Source organism: Gadus macrocephalus, chromosome 6, assembly GCF_031168955.1.
Source record: "Gadus macrocephalus chromosome 6, ASM3116895v1".
In the NCBI taxonomy this organism is placed as follows: Eukaryota; Metazoa; Chordata; class Actinopteri; order Gadiformes; family Gadidae; genus Gadus; species Gadus macrocephalus.
Genome location: NC_082387.1, coordinates 12,189,512 through 12,205,261, shown reverse-complemented (window position 1 = coordinate 12,205,261; position 15,750 = coordinate 12,189,512). Strand labels below are relative to the sequence as shown.

At 44.5% G+C, this 15,750-nt stretch overlaps 2 protein-coding genes across 4 annotated transcripts; one reads left to right on the top strand and one right to left on the bottom strand.

The window, feature by feature from the left end:
• Positions 1-352: 352 nt before the first annotated feature.
• Positions 353-9,326, top strand: dgcr8 (DGCR8 microprocessor complex subunit). Of its 3 annotated transcripts, none has more exons than XM_060054161.1 (15): positions 353-501; positions 755-1,726; positions 2,535-2,700; positions 3,261-3,403; positions 3,784-3,993; positions 4,102-4,369; positions 4,620-4,817; positions 5,239-5,340; positions 5,540-5,638; positions 5,919-6,001; positions 6,345-6,445; positions 6,650-6,756; positions 6,987-7,114; positions 7,250-7,363; positions 7,576-9,326. In XM_060054161.1, exons 2-15 carry the CDS (start codon positions 1,028-1,030, stop codon positions 7,657-7,659), a joined length of 2,502 nt encoding a protein of 833 aa, XP_059910144.1. In that variant the 5' UTR covers positions 353-501; positions 755-1,027; the 3' UTR covers positions 7,660-9,326. The 3 variants fall into 3 exon arrangements, with proteins under 3 accessions (XP_059910144.1, XP_059910143.1, XP_059910142.1); XM_060054160.1 differs by having other exon boundaries at positions 3,784-4,011; XM_060054159.1 differs by having other exon boundaries at positions 3,784-4,369.
• On the bottom strand, positions 8,629-15,469 carry trmt2a (tRNA methyltransferase 2 homolog A). Its single transcript, XM_060054167.1, has 12 exons — positions 15,329-15,469; positions 14,058-14,718; positions 13,604-13,712; positions 12,740-12,921; positions 12,041-12,155; positions 11,733-11,848; positions 11,173-11,284; positions 10,678-10,800; positions 10,509-10,584; positions 10,131-10,247; positions 9,894-9,990; positions 8,629-9,735 (listed from the first exon to the last, which is right to left on the bottom strand). Exons 2-12 carry the CDS (start codon positions 14,687-14,689, stop codon positions 9,555-9,557), a joined length of 1,860 nt encoding a protein of 619 aa, XP_059910150.1. The 5' UTR covers positions 14,690-14,718; positions 15,329-15,469; the 3' UTR covers positions 8,629-9,554.
• Positions 15,470-15,750: the final 281 nt, after the last annotated feature.

Below are 15,750 nucleotides of genomic sequence, written 5' to 3'. Positions count from 1 at the left end.
ATAGATATAGATCATAAAGATTTCGATTTGTGTAAGCTATAATTATGGGAATCTAAAGATGTGGACATTTGATGTATGGGCAAAATACCGTGACCAATCCAGGGATATACAGTGTAATAATCATATCCATAAACTTGGTTCCTAATGGCGAAACTGCCACCCTTTGGAAATGCGCTGCATTGCACTCAAAACCACACGTTTCTCATTGGCCGAACGTAGTATGTGATTGGCTGGATCTCTACAGCTGTATTTCCTGCCGGCAATTTCCTTCTCTGCTAATACGTTCCATTCAATAAAACAGACAAACGTCGACCAATCAGGTATCGAAGATCCGGCGCGAGGGTGGGTCTCCCGTCTCGGTTTGCGTTAGTAGCACAACTGCAAGATGGCGGAGCTCGTCGTAAAGCAGAATGGCGATGCCTCTAGAATAAAATGATTTTATAAATGTATTTAAGTTAGTTAGAAAGTAAAGTGAATCCTCAACAATTGGATACAATTTTGGTGAGAATTTGACTGGTTAATTTATCGTGTTATTTTATTTCATAGAGGTAACTGTTACGGTTAATTATTGTGAGTATTAGTAGGGCCTGTGTGTTGGCCACATTTAGCCTAATAACTACTAACCTTTTGCTCAAGCATATCTACCATCCCATCTGTAAGACCACGCACGGCCATACATTCCGTCCAATTTGTGTGTCGTTTTGCATAGGGGCCGCTGTTTTTGAATTGATTTAAATTGTATTCTCTTTTCTAGCTCTCGGCATTGGAGGATGATCAGTGCCTGCTAGACCCCAACATTAAGCCGAATGCATTGTGATTTCCAATAATTGAGACAGTGATTCTGAAAGCTGTCTACATTAATGAAAAGAACAATGTAGTCAGCTTAGCATATTCAACACCGGTCTATACAGGGACGTCTCTGCATGTGTTCTGAAACCAATCTAGTGTAAACCAGCCTCCCAAGTCAGCCCGATTAAGAAACAATCTGCTTTTTGGTCGTAGCCTGTAGGTTCTAACTCAGAAAGAAATGGAGATAGATGATATTTTACCCCCCCTCCCCTTGGAGCCACCTGCCCTCCCTGACGAGGATAGAGCCCCTCCACCACCTCCCCTGCAAACGTCCAGTGACGCAGACGTAATGGACGTTAGCTCTGGTGGTGATGGATACACACACACCCCAGCAGGGCCCGGGGAAGACAAATGCCCTCATCAACAACCACATCAGCTGCAACTTCTGTCCAAAGGCTCTCTTACTTTTTGTAGCCAGCTCTCAGACGAGGCCAGCGCCAGCGGCAGCACATGCCCCAGAACAGCTAGGCACGCGCCGCCGGTCACCAACTTCCTTCCCGACCTCAAGCTGCTCCGAGATGTTAAGATCAGGGTGAGCTTCACGGAGAGCAATAACAACAACAGCAGCAGCACTAGCAGTAGTAACAGCACTAGCAAGGACAGGAAGGTGCTATTCACAGGCCTGGAGACACCTGGCTCCTGCCCCATGAATGGTGAGTTGCATGACTCAAGTGAGGCAAGTTTAGGGAATGGGCGACAAGATGATGAAGCCGAGTTAGACCAGGAGAACAAGGTAGAGTTTGCGGTTCTCGACGAACTGGACGACTTCTGCGACAACTTCCTGGACCCGGACGAGCGTGAAGATATGGGCTTCACGTCTGATGTCATAGCTCAGCAGGACCGGGGCGAACAAGAGGCCCTGGGCTACTCCTACGAGGTTTGTGCCCTCGCCTGTTTTGCTTGTGTTGGTATTGCATTTTGTCTGAGCTAGTCCCTTGTTGCCAGACTACAGAGTTTCTTCTTTGATAATCTAGATAATCTGTTATAACAGCTTTGAAACCAACCCTTGATATTAAAGCTATCTCGTTTGTACCATGAGAGTTACACAGTGCCTCTTTGAACGTTGAACACGGTTTTACACCAGTATGTTTGGTTGAAAATATGATTACAGTGAAATGTGTCACTATTCTCTTTATAACATTACTCCTTACTCCTGACTTTGATTAAATGTGTGACTACTGACTTCGTCCATGAATCATGTTGCTGTTGCCTTTTGAACAGGACACATTTGTTTTCTGGTTATTGTGGTGATATTGATTTCATGTCGGTTCCTTTCTTTTTTTTTTACAAATATATTTTTGCGGTGTGGGTGGATTGGTGGGTGGGGGTGTGTGAAGTTATAACATCGTTATAAACGGGTTTTTCGAATATTCATCATACATTGAATTTCTTCCCTTGTGTCCATCTATAGTGTTGCTTCTTGTGGTCATTTACACTAGGAAGCGAAGTTAATCAGTTGTTTCACCTTTCATTTTGATCAATTACAAAAATGCCTTGAGTGTTTTCTCATTGTGTGTGTGTGTGTGTGTGTGTGTGTGTGTGTGTGTGTGTGTGTGTGTGTGTGTGTGTGTGTGTGTGTGTGTGTGTGTGTGTGTGTGTGTGTGTGTGTGTGTGTGTGTGTGTGTGTGTGTGTGTGAGCGCTCCCCCCTGGTGTTACCCCTTCCCCTAACCTCACTCTCTTTCAGGAGGAGTTTGACCAGGACGTGGATGCTCTGCTGGAGGAGGGCCTGCCCGTGGCCAAGAAGAGGCGCCTAACCGAGGACAAGTTTGCCGGGGACAGCGACCATGCCTCGGACGGCGAGGAGGGCGGCGTCCAGCCCATGATGACCAAAATCAAGACCGTGCTCAAGAGTGAGTGGAGGCTGGGCTCTGGGTTCTCCAGGAATCTCTGGAAAAGCACCACTATCTTCGCATTTAGTTCCATGCTGCCATGATGAACTCCACCCATAGTGAAGTTATAATAATAATAATAATATATTTAATTTGTAGAGCATAGATTCTGAAATTCTCAAAGTGCTAAAGAGTTTAAGAGAGAGGTAAAATAAATAAAACGGTATAGATTTGTGTTGTAGTGCTTTTATAAATGGTTTTAACGTGATACTATTGAAATTCTCCCAAGTTGTGGTCTCTGGGACTCAAATGGTAAGGATGTTTTCTTTTATCTCTTATGTTTGGTACGTTTTAACCGAACCACGGAGTGGGTCCTCCTATAATACGTTTATTTGGCCTGGTGTGTGTATGCACATTGTATGCACATTGTGTGTACGCACACGATCAAGGCAGTGTGGCTGTTTATCATTGCATAACCTGAATCAACCCATTGTTTGATTCAGAGTTGTGGTCCCCTGTCCGTCACAGAAGCACCATAGACTGGTTGTAATGCGTGTGTTCTCCGCCACCCCCCCTCTCAGGTCGGGGGCGACCTCCCACCGAGCCCCTTCCGGACGGGTGGATCATGACATTCCACAACTCGGGCATTCCAGTGTACCTGCACCGGGAGACCAGGGTGGTCACGTGGTCCCGGCCTTACTTCCTAGGCACTGGCAGCATCCGGGTAAGGTGGACAGGGGGCGTCACGACTACTTCCTATGCAGGTCTCCATGGATACATTTTTAAAAACGCAGAGAATGTGTCACGTTTTAAAAACCAAGTATTAGTGATATAGTATTATGGACTTTTAAGTAAGTGGGCCTTTCATGAAACATAAGGACACTTACCTTTAGTAAACGAGGGTAAAGTACATAGGCATGGATTATAAAAAACGTCTTAAACTTCTTGATTGCTACCACTTCATCCTGACCACCTTTTGTAACTAGTACTGATGTAGCTCTCTTGACTAGGGATGCTTCGATGCTCTCCCTACGCATTGTAATGAAGGTCACATTTGCCCCCATTCAAGATCCCCCTCTAATCCTTCTCCCCCCGGCGGTGCAGAAACACGACCCCCCGACCAGCAGCATCCCCTGTCTGCACTACAAGAAGATGAAAATACATGAGGAGAAGGAGCTCAATGGCAATGTGACGCACGATGCAGAGGTGTCCCCCATCGCAGAGATGTCCCCCATCGCAGAGGTGTCCCCCAACGAAAAGGGGTCCTCCAACGCAGAGGTGTCCTCCAACGCAGAGGTGTCCTCCAACGCAGAGGTGTCCTCCAACGCAGAGGTGTCCTCCAACGCAGAGGTGTCCTCCAACGCAGAGGTGTCCTCCAACGCAGAGGTGTCCTCCAACGCAGAGGTGTCCTCCAACGCAGAGGTGTCCCCCGCCATGACCAACGACGAGGCCACGGATGACGCTGCTGTCGTCGTTAACAACGGCGGCGGCGTCGAGGCTATGGAGGAGCCGGACTCAACAGCCCAGGAGGACACGGCTCCGGATCAGCAGCAGGAGGAGGAAGGAGAACAGGTCAAGGTTGTCCCCATCGCCTTCCCACGCCCCAAGGGGTTCCCGATGTTTGAGGGAGGCCAGGGGGCCCTGGGGCAGGTCACGGCCAAGGTGGAGGTGTGCAAGGACGAGTCGATAGGTACAACCCCTTCCCCTCTTTACTCGTGAATGAATGAGTGTTCTGTGAGGATTCTGCTGTGGAGTAGTTCCTGCTAACGTTAGCATGAGACTATAGCCTGCTGTCATTTTGGTTTCAATTGACACAGGGTTTAGAAGATAACGGGGGACTGACCAGGGTAGTACGACGTCTGCTCTTTTTTCAAATAAAGCCGCTTTTGACGTTGAACTAACGGCCGGCTTGTTTTTTTCCGTTACCCCCATGGTCGCAGGTCTGGAGGACTTCCGCGTTTACCTGGGGAAGTGCTTCGACTTCGAGCAGGTGACCGTGAAGAAGTTCCGCACCTGGGCCGAGCGGCGACAGTTCAACCGGGACATGAAGCGCAAGCAGGCAGAGTCGGAGAGGCCAATCCTCCCCGCCAACCAGAAGTTAATCACGCTGTCCGTACAGGACACGCCCACCAAGAAAGGTACCATGCCCGGAGGGGTTCTCACCATTCATCTCGTCTTTTGAAAATGACAAACCATTTCAACACAGAGAAAGATGTGTGTCAAAACCGCTGTTTCAGAATTATCTTGAATTGGTAAACCAGATAAAACATAATAAGACATATTTTTATAATGTTTTAATGCTCACTGAACATGCAGACTCTGTTATACTGTTATACTCTGTTCTTTGCTGTTCTCTCCAGTCTGGAACTTTTTGTGTCTGCTACATAAAAGTCAGAGTACATCAACTACTTGCTTTTTCTGAAAGGCAGGTGCTGTTTTTTTTCTGCGACATGCATCATGTCTTCCTCTAACACGGTCTGCGTAGGCTGGTCCGTTCACCATGTTAACACTATTCTTTCTCTTTTTCTTTCTGGTCGAATGATTTCCTGGTTCCTTCAGAGTTTGTGATCAACCCCAATGGTAAATCGGAGGTCTGCATTCTCCACGAGTACATGCAGCGTGTCCTCAAGGTCCGACCCGTTTACAACTTCTTTGAATGTGGTAAGTCTGCTCAGAGCACACGCGCGCACTCCTACACGTCGCACACCTCTACAGACACACACGGGCTTCTTGTGTTAATAAGGGTAGATGCCAACAAGTAGCCCTAATGACTTTCATAAAGTAAACATTAACCTTTTAATGTAAACCCATTGCATTTGGCTTCATACATGTTTTGACTGTTGTCATGTGTGACTCACAGAGAACCCAAGTGAACCCTTCGGCGCGTCGGTCATCATCGATGGAGTGACCTACGGCACCGGCACTGCAAGCAGTAAAAAACTTGCCAAGAATAAAGCTGGTGGGTTCCATTGTGAATTATGGCGTGGTGGGGCCAGTACATGGTGTATGTCAATTACGCATACCAATGTAATTCTGATCATATAATTCTCTTAAATAGAGTTTCTTATATATATATATTCTCACACACTTTTCTCCAGCCATTGTCTAATGGTAACCAGTTACTACACCCTGGATCCACGCCTATGCATAGAAACCTTTTCAAAGATGATGCGAATCATTGAATCGAATGTCCATTGAGGTTATTTGCTTTTTATTAACTGGTTCCTGGGCCATTGCAGCTCGAGCCACACTGGAAATCCTCATCCCAGACTTTGTGAAACAGACCTCGGAGGAGAAGCCTGTCGAGGGGGACGAGCTGGAGGTAGGGTCATCTTGGTTCTGAATGACGGTCAAGTTAGATCATGTTGAGCTATAGCATTGATTTCCAGCCAAAGGGTACTGGGTTCAAACGCCAATGTCTGCATTCTACCGGAAGGTCCCGTCTACTTAGTGACATTCACTATAAGTCCATTTAGATATAAATGTCTGCTGAATGATGGTAGATGGTAATGTTATAGTCACTATGATCACCAGGGCAGTTGCCTCAGAACTAGACACTTTCTCGTTTTCTTTTGCTTTGTTTTTCTAACTTTGACCTGGCTTGCTCTCTCATTCCATTCCTCTGCGGTTGATGTTAAAGGAGTGCTATGTTTTGTTCCCCACAGTATTTTAATCATATTAGTATTGAAGACTCGCGGGTGTACGAGCTGACCAACAAAGCAGGACTCCTCTCCCCGTATCAGATTCTACACGAGTGCCTTAAAAGGTATGTTTTTAGGTCGTGTTTTATATGCTTTTAAAGTGATCAAGAAAGTGATCAAAATCCATGTTCGCAAAACTGTGTGCTCAAGATGCAATAAGATTAGATAAAATAAATAAAATAAGTCAAATATTGGTTGTTGGTGGAGAGGCAGATTTTCTTTTTATTGTTGCATTGGACATCGGTTGAATTGTCGTCTTGTTGCAACAGAAACCACGGGATGGGGGACACCAGCATCAAGTTTGAGGTGATCCCCGGGAAGAACCAGAAGAGCGAGTATGTGATGACCTGTGGGAAGCACACCGTGCGTGGCTGGTGTGAGTACACACGCACACACGCTCACACTCACTCGCTCATCCGTAATGATGAAACCAATATTGGATTTGTTTTTGTTTTTTTTAATTATTATTATTACTCAGACAAAGCAAGCCGTTTTTAATACTACCTTTGGGCTCTGGGGCTCATTGAGTATCCGTCGTTATAAACCGTATCTATAATGTGCAAAAGTGTCTCTAAAGTGTGCACTTGTTGTGGGCCCTTCCTGCAGGTAAGAACAAGCGTGTGGGCAAGCAGCTGGCGTCCCAGAAGATCCTCCAGATGCTGCACCCCCACGTGAAGAACTGGGGCTCCCTACTCCGCATGTACGGCCGGGAGAGCAACAAGATGGTGAAGAAGGTACGGACGCATCACGCGCTTCCTTAACAAAAAGCTATTTTTAACTCTGTGCCATTTAAAGTCCACAATGTCCTAATTTTCTTTTAATGACTTCCCTGATTTGTGTTCTGAATCCACATGTTTAATCCCTTCCAGGAGAATTCGGACAAGAGTGTGATTGAGCTCCAGCAGTATGCCAGAAAAAACAAGCCAAACCTTCACATCCTCAACAAACTGCAAGAAGAAATGACGAAGCTGGCCAAGGAGAGGGTAGGAAACGGCATCTCTCAATTACAGAAGAACTGTATGACTTGCCGTCTGGAGGTCATATTAAACATCATCATGGGGATTTTTATTTCACATTCAATTTGGTGAACCACTCAATCTCCAAGGTGGCACACCCGTATTGAACTCGTGTCGTATTTTTTATCGCTTTTTAAAAACGTACTGGTTATAATGACTCAATGTGCTTGTCTTTTCAGGAGGAGACCAGGAAGAAGCCCAAGATGACCATCATGGAGTCCGCCCAGCCAGGCAGCCAGCCCCTCTGCACGGTGGACGTCTAAGTCCAGCAAGCACTGAAGCCCGACACTGTAACACAAACATCCACACATACACACACCATCTTCACCGTCTTAGACCACGCCCCGGAGACACAATGGCAATACCGCAACGCACCTGAGTAGCCGCTCCGCTTGTACCCACCTGCCGTGTTTGTTAGTTTTTCGTTGGCTATGTGGTCGCTGTGAAGGGTCACTTCCAGGGTCCTAGAGCAGGTGTCCTCTACCTCTCGATGCACGGCACCAACAGCACTTGACAAAAACATCATGGGACACGATGCAACGATGTTGTGCGTCCTCCCCTCAACGGCACCATTTTGTTTGTGGTTTTCCGATCGGGAAGCCACGATCTACCGTGTCTGGCTTGTTTGTTCTCCAGATGTTTTGAAAGGGATTGACACATTACACACTTGTATACTTCTACCACGTGTTTTTAATAGGAAAAAAGTTAATGAAGTGTTTGTTTGGTATTTTTATTCTTGGTGTTTAGTATTTTAGGCCACTACGGATGTTTCTTTGTTTTTGTTTTGTGTTGCTCTTCTGAAGGTAAGGCAGTGGGTTCCACCATGAGATTTTGTTTTGTGGTGTGACCTATTCAACAAACTGCTTATGCACTCATGGCCTTTTCAAAGGGCGTCTAAACATGCTGTTAAGACAACAAGTGCTGCATTCAAACAGGATGGGAGTATTGAGTTTTTCTTTGTGTTACGAGACTTGTTGCCTTTTGGAAACATATCAGCAGAGAGCCGTTGACGCTGCTCCGTCAAGCTAGTGTCTTGCTCTTTACACTAGCAGTGCAGAAACCGAAGCACAGGGCCAAAAAGTACTGTAAGGGGAGACACACATGGTGTGAGTTCATTTTTGTTTTTCTTTAGGTGTTAGATTTAAACATGCTTAGCTTTTTATGGCAAACAGCCAATGCCGTGTATTTTTGAACCATTTAGCTCGATGTGGTTGTTGCTTTGCGAACATTTGTTTTGTGCCCCTGTTGAATTAAGCTTCATGTTGCCTTAGTTGACTCATTTCATGAAGGGCTCTGAATGTGTAAATTGGACCTAAAAAATAAAGCATTTATTTAGCCAATTTTATTGGTGACGCCTATATTACAACAAAGAATAGAAATGCCTAAAGCATGTGCATATTTTTGATAGATGGGTGGTCCATCATGCTCACATCAATCTGCCATAGTCATGTTGTGACTGTTAATCACGTATCCTAGTCCGATTTTTCTAAACAATTAGATAACTTACCTCCTACAGAAATAAGTTTTACACAAAATAAACGGTACATACCAAAGCTTAAATAGTCTCTTACAGAAACACTTAATGTTGCAAACTAAGAGTATATTACCAGTGGTTTGCAAAAACTGGAAAAACTGCTTTGTATGTGTTTAAGTAGTTGGCTTGTGCATTTATTTTCTTGAATGTTAATGGCATAGCGACATTTCTTGAACAAGGCTTTGCTGGTAGGAGTAGATGGCTTGAATGTGTGTGCTTTCCTCCCTTCTGTTCTGTCTTGCCAAGTGTTTGTGGAAAGAAGTTTACACTTGTTGCGATGGAGTTGTACCTCCAGATTGTCTGCTTGATATGTCGCTGCCTAAATGAAGTAATGATTACAACTTGAGCGCTATGACTATAGGGGTATTCGATATGCAAATAAATTGTCTTGACTAACTTGTGGTTCTGTCTTTTATTAATCAACCAAACACCTTGACAAAACCAGGTTGTTTTTAATTAAAATAAAAAAACATTTCCAACAAACGTAAATTTCTTCATCAAAACAAATAAAGACGAATTAAGAAGAGTAGGTATGTGTCCTGCAAGTATCTATAGCCGTATGATTACAGTATTAGCAGTGTGCATTGGTTATCTAGAAAGCCGTGTCGATGCCATCCACTTATGCTATTGGGCCTTGGCCACAGCCTCTTCCTGCTTGTCTGCAGCATTCTGGGAGCTGTAGTCCAGCCTCTCCAGCAGCAGAACCATCTCCATGTGGACGGTCTGAGGGAAGAGGTCCACGGCCATGCAGCGCACAGGCCTGAAAGGTGCTCCGCGCACCCGGTTGGATGGTGCTCTGCACAGACTGGAGAAGCAGTGGTTATAATGGCATCCGTGTAGAAATGTTGTCAAAAATTGATGTTATTGGATTACAGATAGTTCTGAGATTGGGTAAGAGACCTTTTTATGTAAGCAGTTTTATATTATTTTTTATGAATGGGACCGTGAGAGGGTCAAACTCACTCAATGAAGTTTGCCATGGCGGCCTTGGCATTGCAGGACACATACACCAGCCTCTTGAGGTGTTCGGCTCTCCGGATGGCCAGCACAACTTTAGAGTCTTCAGGAAAAAAATAACATTACTAGTCTTGACCCAATAGGTGACAATTTGATCCACTCAAATAACCCACTAAAAATGAAAGGAACATTTTTCATTAGGTGAAAAGATATGTTTAAGTGGGTTCAACTCATGCCACATACGCAAGCCGGCTCTGGGCGGGTCGACGATGGCGGTAACGTTGGGCGACACCAGAGCATTGAGGATTTTGGGGAACAAGTCCTCTGCCTTTCCACAGTGGAACTCCACATTGGTCAGACCTGAGACAAACAGAGAACCACAGAAACCAAATCATCCAGGAGTCAAAAAACAATCCTCATGTTAGAGCTAAATTAAAGTAGGCTTAATATGCTGCGTCGTTATCAATGAAAATATACAGCTCTGGCAAAAGGATAACTACAAAACAAAAAAATAATAAATAACCTTGTGGTTATAAGGTATAGCAAAGGCTTGTTACACAAATAACCATAGCGTAAACCTCAACCACATTTGAAGCAATGTCTTCAAGCCAGTGTCCGTACCATTGAGCTTAGCGTTGTGTTTAGCGTCTTCCACAGCCTCTTTGCACATCTCGATACCAATCACCTTCTTGACCCTCTGGAGACGTTAAAGACATGATTCAAATGTACACGGTCAAATGTAGATCACCCGTCCAATGGTTTGGTGTTAATGAACAATGTTAAAGGGTACCTTTGCCAGGGATAGGCCGATGGTCCCGGTGCCGCAGCAGACATCCAGCACTGTGCTGTCCTGGTCCAGCTGTGCCCACTCCCCCACTTTTGAGTAGAGCACCTCCGCCCCTGCTGTGTTAACCTGGCACACACACACACACACACACACACACACACACACACACACACACACACACACACTCTTACACACTAGCCCTCCTGGCCGGGCCCAACTTTAAAGGCTTTTTTCTTTCTTCTTTATTTCTCACTGATTTACATGTCGATTTAAACAAAGCAACCAAAACCTTTGGTATCATTAAAAGGTATCAGCGATGTTGAGTAACGTCACTTCTGTTGGTATTTGACGCGAGGTCCCAAACAAACAGAGCCAGCTCTCCCAGCTCGCTCCCTTCCGTGTTTCGTGCGGCCAGTAAAAATGATCATGAACACTGACCCAACCCTCGTCGGTGATTGGTTTGAAGACTATATTTTGTCTGTTGGTGTGGCGAGCTACCTGGAAGAAGGATTGAGGAGATATCCTGAACTTCAGCCCTAGGAGTTCTTCCTGGATGGAACTCTCTCCGTCCACCAGCTCACAGGGGCTGTCCTCTGGTTTGGGGGCGGTCCTTTCGACAGAGAAGGGGTCATGGGAGGCTGGATGATGAGAACTGAACGCCCCAACTGTGAGCTTCCCTTTACATGTTAATAAAAAGGCATCGGCCCGTGAAAGTCAATACGCTGATAACACTAATCATGAAAATGTTGTAATGTTATTCTTAGATCTGTGAATGTGTGATGAAGATCTGAAAAGGGAGAATCTTAATCCTATGTGGGAAATCTGATTGACACAGGTAGGCAATTAGTTTAATTATTAATCTGTTAAATTATTCTTTGTGCACTGATGGAGACTGCTACAAAAGCATCCCAATAGTAAGAAAAGTGCAATGGACAACACACAAGGCCTGGCAATGTCTTAACAAATAATGTCCCAGCTCCCTTCCTTGCTTTACACACACTTACTTAATGACAAGTACTCATACAGTAATAATATTGGTACAGTGGTTAATTTCTGACCTTTGACCTTCTCTGACAAAGTAAAGGGAGGTCACCCCGCTGTCTGCCCCCTCTCCTTCTGTGAAGAACTTCTTCAATGAGTTTTTCAGGGCATCCAGCTCCTCCTCTGCAAGTTTCTGTAGAAATCCACAAAGAGGGGAGAGATCGAGAAAAAAAACAGCTGCCAATATTTTTGGCATTTTTGGTTTAAGCATCACATTTACTTGAAACCACGTCTAACTGAACAGACGAGACCTCACCACAAATCTCATATTTAAATTGATGGTTTTGCATTTGGTTTCTAAACCAAAAAGGGGTAGTTTGAGCACCTGTGGGTTGAAGTAGATCATGGCCATAGCCTGCTTGGTCCTGCTGGTGCGCACTGTGAGCTGCTTCCAGTGGCCGTCGTACGTCTCAGGACTGTACGTAGAGTACTCGGTGGTCCTGTGCGGGAAAACGTATCACGCATCAAAACGTACGTTCGTACTCATATTTTTCAAAGATTTGCATTCAAGTCTGAACATAACGGGCAGTAGGTCTAGTGATGACATTTTTATTATTTCGATCTATACTACTTTAGACACAATTCCAGAACACACCATGTGTAGAATGTAGCATGTGCGGACAATAATGTTTACTCGCTATGGTTTACTTTTACCTTTCTACTCATCAACATCCATTATTTATAGATTTATGCATATTCTCATACCACTACGCTGTTTTAATGTTATAACTGTACCGTTCTTCTTTTCTTTCTTCTTTCTTTTTATTTATTATACAGGAAAGTATTAGAAGTAACAAAGTTACAATATAAAACGGGCCTGTCTCAGAAAAACCACTGATTTCCAGCAGGTTCCTGTTCTGCAGCACATATAACATACAGGGACAAGGCACATCGCACGTCACATTTACATACAACACATAATCTTCTGCGGTGACACCAAAATTTCCCATCTTGGATTAATCCATTACTGATCTTATTTTATTGATAATAACAGAGGACAACATTGCGCGTAAACCATGGCTACCTGATGAACTTCTGGAAGGCAGCAACCACTCTCTTGGCCTCGGCAGAGACGTGGGTGGTCTCGGCTGGCCCCACCACGGCGCAGGAGCCCCCCTTGTACTTCCCCAGGCGGAACCCGACAGTTTTGTCCTCGCCGTCTGCACCCATCGAGATCAGGAACTCGCACTTGTTTCTGTATTCCGTCTGCAAGCGCACAGAAAGCAGAACACGGCTTTGGATGGGATTTATGTGGGGCTTGAGATGAAGAAGGGATTCATAGCGGAAATAAACATAAATATGCAAGGGATTATACTACAATAGTATGCTGTAGTGTAGTAGTACGCTGCGTCGCTGTAGTACTGGAGCAATGGCGGTCATCATTGCGAGAATGAACCGTGACCGACCCCTCCGCCTCGTGTTGGTGTACTGAGTCACCCTGAAGAGGTGTAATGACCGGCTCACTGTACGTTATCCCACTTATTACACGGATACTTACTAAAGATTTCCATCATTTGACACGATGTCAAAAGGAAATGTGTTTCCTTTTACCTGAATGTATTGCTGCCGCTAAAAAATATATATATTTGGAAATAGTGATGAATGCCGTGATTGAAGGGTTCAGAATAGAGTATTCATCAACGCCATGTAAAAAATTTAATAACATTTATAGCAGACAGAAAACGTTCAGAAACAATTTAAAATTATAATTTCCATAATTGTAATCCATATTTAGTCAGGTTGCCCATTGGTAGACAGCATACAGTGGGATTTGAGCCAAGAAATGTTTGTCTGGGAGGGAAACCCTTTAACCACTACTCCACGATTTTATAATAAAAATGATCCAAGATGCCTCTAAATGACTTGGTGCTCAGGGTAGTGAACATACCAGTGAAGGAGATGGTTGAATGTCTTCCAGTGGGCAACACATGTTGTTATATTTTCCTTTCTGAGCAAAAAGCCAGGGCGCCATGGCTTTGTTGGTGTTGCCGATCTCTCTAAAAGAAACAAGTGCAAAGTTAACCCGATGACATCAGGAGCCATAACGCAAGAAGAAGTCTGACACCTCATTAAAATTCTAGTTAAGCTCCTGAATCGTCCAATGCTACAAGTTAGTTTACAATTTCTATAACCACGATTAAACAACATGGCTTACGTTAGGTACTTTAAATGATCTTCCATGACCGTAACAAAAACAAAAAGCAGGCATTGTGTAAACTTCTTGCTCAAGGATGCAAAGTCATTGGCAATCAAACCAAGAACTTTTAAAACTGGGACAATATCATGTGCACCCTTGTAGCGCTAGTCTCTTTGTTCCCAAGCTACCACTCAGCAGGTCTTACTTGGCCAGCCTCTGCAGAACGCCCTCCACCTCCTGCTGTTTGCGCTGTAGCTGCTCCTCATAGGGCACCTTCCACAAAGGAGTCACCACGTTGGCTATCTGGACACTGAAGGGCTCGCTGTCCTCCTCCACGTCCTGTCTCTTGGCGGCTGGTCCACCTCTGGAGCTCTGCCCGCCCTCCTCTCCATCGCCCTCCTCCTGTTGCTGCTTCCTCTTCCTTTGGATGGGGTCGGCCTTGGGCTTGGCCAGTCGGACACTGAGCACCTGGCCCTTCCAGAGCATGCCGTGGACCATCTTCATGGCCTTGTCGCGCTCCTCCTCGTTCATGAAGGTGACGAAGGCAAACGTCTGCCTGCCAAACAGCTTGATCTTGTGTGGGCTGAGGCCGTGCCTTGACAGGAACTTCTTGAGGTCGTTGAAGCCCACAAACTTAGGCAGGTTCTGGATCTCCACCTTGTAGATCTCGGAGGTGAAGAGCTCATCTTTGATGTAGTTGTACAAGCTGGGTTCTGAGTCAGACTTGCCAACCTCTGCTTGTTTGGTCTCTGGGTTTTCGATGGTGGTCGCGGAGTCTTCTGTGGGGTCATCAGATGGTTCCATGATTTTTGGTGCTGCTGGTGGTGGCTCAACCATGGGGTTCTATCAAAAACCGCTATTTGGATCTGTAAAGGGCAGAGTAGCCAGTTAGCCTCAGTTCTGATGTGTATCTTAACAGATTTTCAACCGTATAACTACGTTTTTAGATTTAGGGGTGGTGGCAATTACATCAGAATATTTCATCCGAAGTGATCTGTGTTGCCATAAGCGAGATATATAAAACAAATATACCGCCATCATATCTCGTATATGACATCGCCAACTATAAATAACAGCGACGGAATTAATGAGTTCGGGACGTATTGACCAAATGATAACGTTGGAAAGTTACAATGATTCCCATCCCTAACGTTATATCAAATGCATAGAAACAAGAGCCAAAAATCTTCGGAGGAAAATAGGGACACTTTTTTACGAAGTATTATTTAATTTATAGTTACAGGAGTGCAACAGCATTTTTATTGGTCAGCTATGGTCTAGAAATAGAGGTAAGTACCTATATTTGTGTAATTTATCTTAACAGTAGGCTAAGCCCAATAACTACTAGACAAGTTCTGGCTAAAGTGTCTGTAGTTAACACAAACTATTCAAATGGTCCCAACAGACGGATTTCACGTGAGGAGGCATGCAAGCCTTCTGCAGAAATGGTTTGATTTATAAACCCATGTTGCCTACCTTTTCAATAGCGACCACAGGGCGCTGCCATGTTACTTTATCCACGTGCAGCAGTGGACTCTGACGCAGACGTGGATCTATCTTCTGTAACCACTCCCCTTTGTTGCCGTTGTCGCAAATAAAGAGAATAAATAAATAAAGAGATACAGTTGTATAATCTTTGTCACAAATGTTGTAATAGTTCAATAAAATAAACAATCGTGGCGTTGATTATATTGCAACACTTGTAAAAGACATAGAAACATATATCATAATAAAATCAAAACACAAACATGAAATAACAAACAGGACACCAATAATTAATTATTATGTATTTAGAAATAAAAAACCCTGCGACTACACAATTCTGCTGGCATTATTTTTTACTTACCACAAGTTCATATATTTACATAAATCAGCAAATAATGTTCATAAATAAGATC

Bases quoted from the DNA above. Each gene is read 5' to 3' on its own strand.
- dgcr8 (XM_060054159.1), top strand. From the start codon at position 1,028: ATGGAGATAGATGATATTTTACCCCCCCTCCCCTTGGAGCCACCTGCC. The intron at 6,002-6,344 runs GTAGGGTCATCT...TGTTCCCCACAG, and splicing joins TCGAGGGGGACGAGCTGGAG to TATTTTAATCATATTAGTAT. The intron at 7,364-7,575 runs GTAGGAAACGGC...TTGTCTTTTCAG, and splicing joins CGAAGCTGGCCAAGGAGAGG to GAGGAGACCAGGAAGAAGCC.
- trmt2a (XM_060054167.1), bottom strand. From the start codon at position 14,689: ATGGTTGAGCCACCACCAGCAGCACCAAAAATCATGGAACCATCTGAT. The intron at 12,156-12,739 runs GTAGCCATGGTT...TTTCCCGCACAG, and splicing joins GCCTTCCAGAAGTTCATCAG to GACCACCGAGTACTCTACGT. The intron at 9,991-10,130 runs GTATGTGGCATG...TTTTTCCTGAAG, and splicing joins CCCGCCCAGAGCCGGCTTGC to ACTCTAAAGTTGTGCTGGCC.